The following is a 1,977-nucleotide window of genomic DNA, read 5'->3' as shown; positions in this document are numbered from 1 at the left end:
CAGCCTCTCCTGGTTCTCCTGCAGCCTCTCCTGGAGAGGATCTCAGCCTCTTCCCCAGGACTCTCCCGAGCTCAAAGCACAAACTTGACCTGGAAGGAAGCTGATGGCAAAGGGACGTTCTGTGGTGGGTGACAGAGGGTTTATTCTGCTTTTTTCACCTCTCTAGGTGTGGCCACCTGGATGGGGACCCCAAAGAGGTGTCCCCTGTGTTCACTCAGTTTGTGGAGTGTGTGTGGCAGCTGATGCAGCAGTTCCCCTGCTCCTTCGAGTTCAGCGAGCGTTTCCTGCTGGAGATCCACGACCACATTTATTCCTGCCAGTTTGGCAACTTCCTGGGCACCTGCCACAAGGAGAGGGAGGAGCTCAGGTGAGCTGGGGGTTCCTGGAGCCAGCAGGACACAGATCCCCTGGGATGTCTGAAAAACGTGTGGGATGGGTGTGTTTTATGGAATTGCAGATGGTGGAACGTAACCATTTATCAAGACAATGTTGCCCTTAGCCAAAGGGAGAAAAGAATATGAATTACATCCCAAAAAAAAAAAAAAGTTTTAGTTTGGAGCACAATAATAACTTGCAGATATCCCTTCTGGTCAGGAGAGTGTCTAATTTAATATCCTGTGCTTATGAAATCAATCAGGTCCAGCATAAAAACAATTCATATCTCCCTTAATCTAATTCTCCTCCCAACAGCTGCAGTTATTAATCCACTTGCTGCTTTTTTTTGGTGATCAGATGTTCTTTGTACTTGCCAGAATCTTTGAGAAGACCCATTCCCTGTGGCCTTTCCTCTTACAGAGGAAGCAGGAGTTGAGAAATCCTTTGTACAGAGGGTTTACAGCTTACAAGGAGCTTCAACCAAACACTCTACCTTTCAGTTTCCAGTAAGTGTCTCAGTTAAGAAGGGGAAGGAGGAGGACATTTCTTTCACTGGTAACTCAGGTTAAATCAAATAAATTTGCAGTGATTAGCTTGGTTTGTTTTACCTTTCCCCTCCATTCCTCAGGTATAAACTAAAAGGAGCAGTGCAAAGGTGAAATAAATTCAGATGTTGTGATTAAAAATAACATTTTTAATTTGGTGTTGAGAAAAGAGGGTGGGGAAGGGCAAGGAAAAGCAGAACTTCAGACAGAAGAACCACACACACCCCCTGACTGTTGGCTCTGTCACATTGAAGTGTTTCAAAAAGTTCCTCTTTTCCTCCTTTTTAATGTATATTAAGGAAGTCTTTCAAGCAGGAATTTTGGTGCCCAGCTCAGAGTTTTTTCCCAGGCTTTGCTTCTGCCTCACTCCTGGGCCTTGCTGAGAGAGAAGGGGATGAAAATGGGATTTTAAGTGCTGTGTGTGCAAACGAAAGTTGGGAGGTTGGGCAAACCAAGGAGTGGAAGATAAACTTCCAATAAATCTGCTATTAAAAAAAAAAAAAAGTATTTTTATCCTATTCTAATATTTGCTGCCAGAAGAAAAGTTGCCCATTGCTACCAAATTTAATCACCCAAAGCTGTGTCAGGTTTTAAAATGAATTCAATTTATTAAAAACATTAAGCAACATCTGTTTGTTGGCACTAAGATCCATTTTTTTGCCTGGTTTTGAGGTTCTGGTGTGGGATGTACAACCGCTTTGACAAGGGCATGCACCCCAAGCAGTGTGTGCTGGATCAGCTGCTGAGCTGCATCAGCCAGAAGGTGACACTGGAGGACAGCGCATCCCAGCTGGAAAACGTGAGCCACAGTGGGCTTGGAAAGGTTAAATGGGGTTAAATATCAGCAGTGAAGGGTTGTTCCAAACAGCTGGGTGAAAATGAGGGGTTCAGGGACAAAGCTGTGTGTGTTAGAAACCCCCAAAACGCCTCCAAACAAATTGAAATAGAGTTTTTAAAATACACCAGTGAGAAGAATATCAGTGTCCTTTGCTGGGGTAAGGAGAGTGCTGAAAAGTTCAGCTTTCATAATGAAACACTGATGTTTGTGTCAGGCATT

The 1,977-nt window shown here is 44.1% G+C and overlaps 1 protein-coding gene across 1 annotated transcript in view; it reads left to right on the top strand.

The window, feature by feature from the left end:
• The window catches only part of MTMR8 (myotubularin related protein 8), an 18,731-nt gene that overhangs the window by 14,891 nt on the left and 1,863 nt on the right, over window positions 1-1,977 (top strand). The window contains exons 12-14 of the mRNA XM_015626737.3: window positions 167-367; window positions 753-881; window positions 1,593-1,719. Coding sequence (XP_015482223.2) covers window positions 167-367; window positions 753-881; window positions 1,593-1,719 — 457 coding nt within the window. The remainder of the gene's footprint in view (window positions 1-166; window positions 368-752; window positions 882-1,592; window positions 1,720-1,977) is intronic.

This window comes from Parus major, chromosome 4A (assembly GCF_001522545.3).
Source record: "Parus major isolate Abel chromosome 4A, Parus_major1.1, whole genome shotgun sequence".
Taxonomy (NCBI): Eukaryota; Metazoa; Chordata; class Aves; order Passeriformes; family Paridae; genus Parus; species Parus major.
Note: the sequence above shows the minus strand (reverse complement) of the source record. Positions and strands in the feature narration are given on the sequence as shown.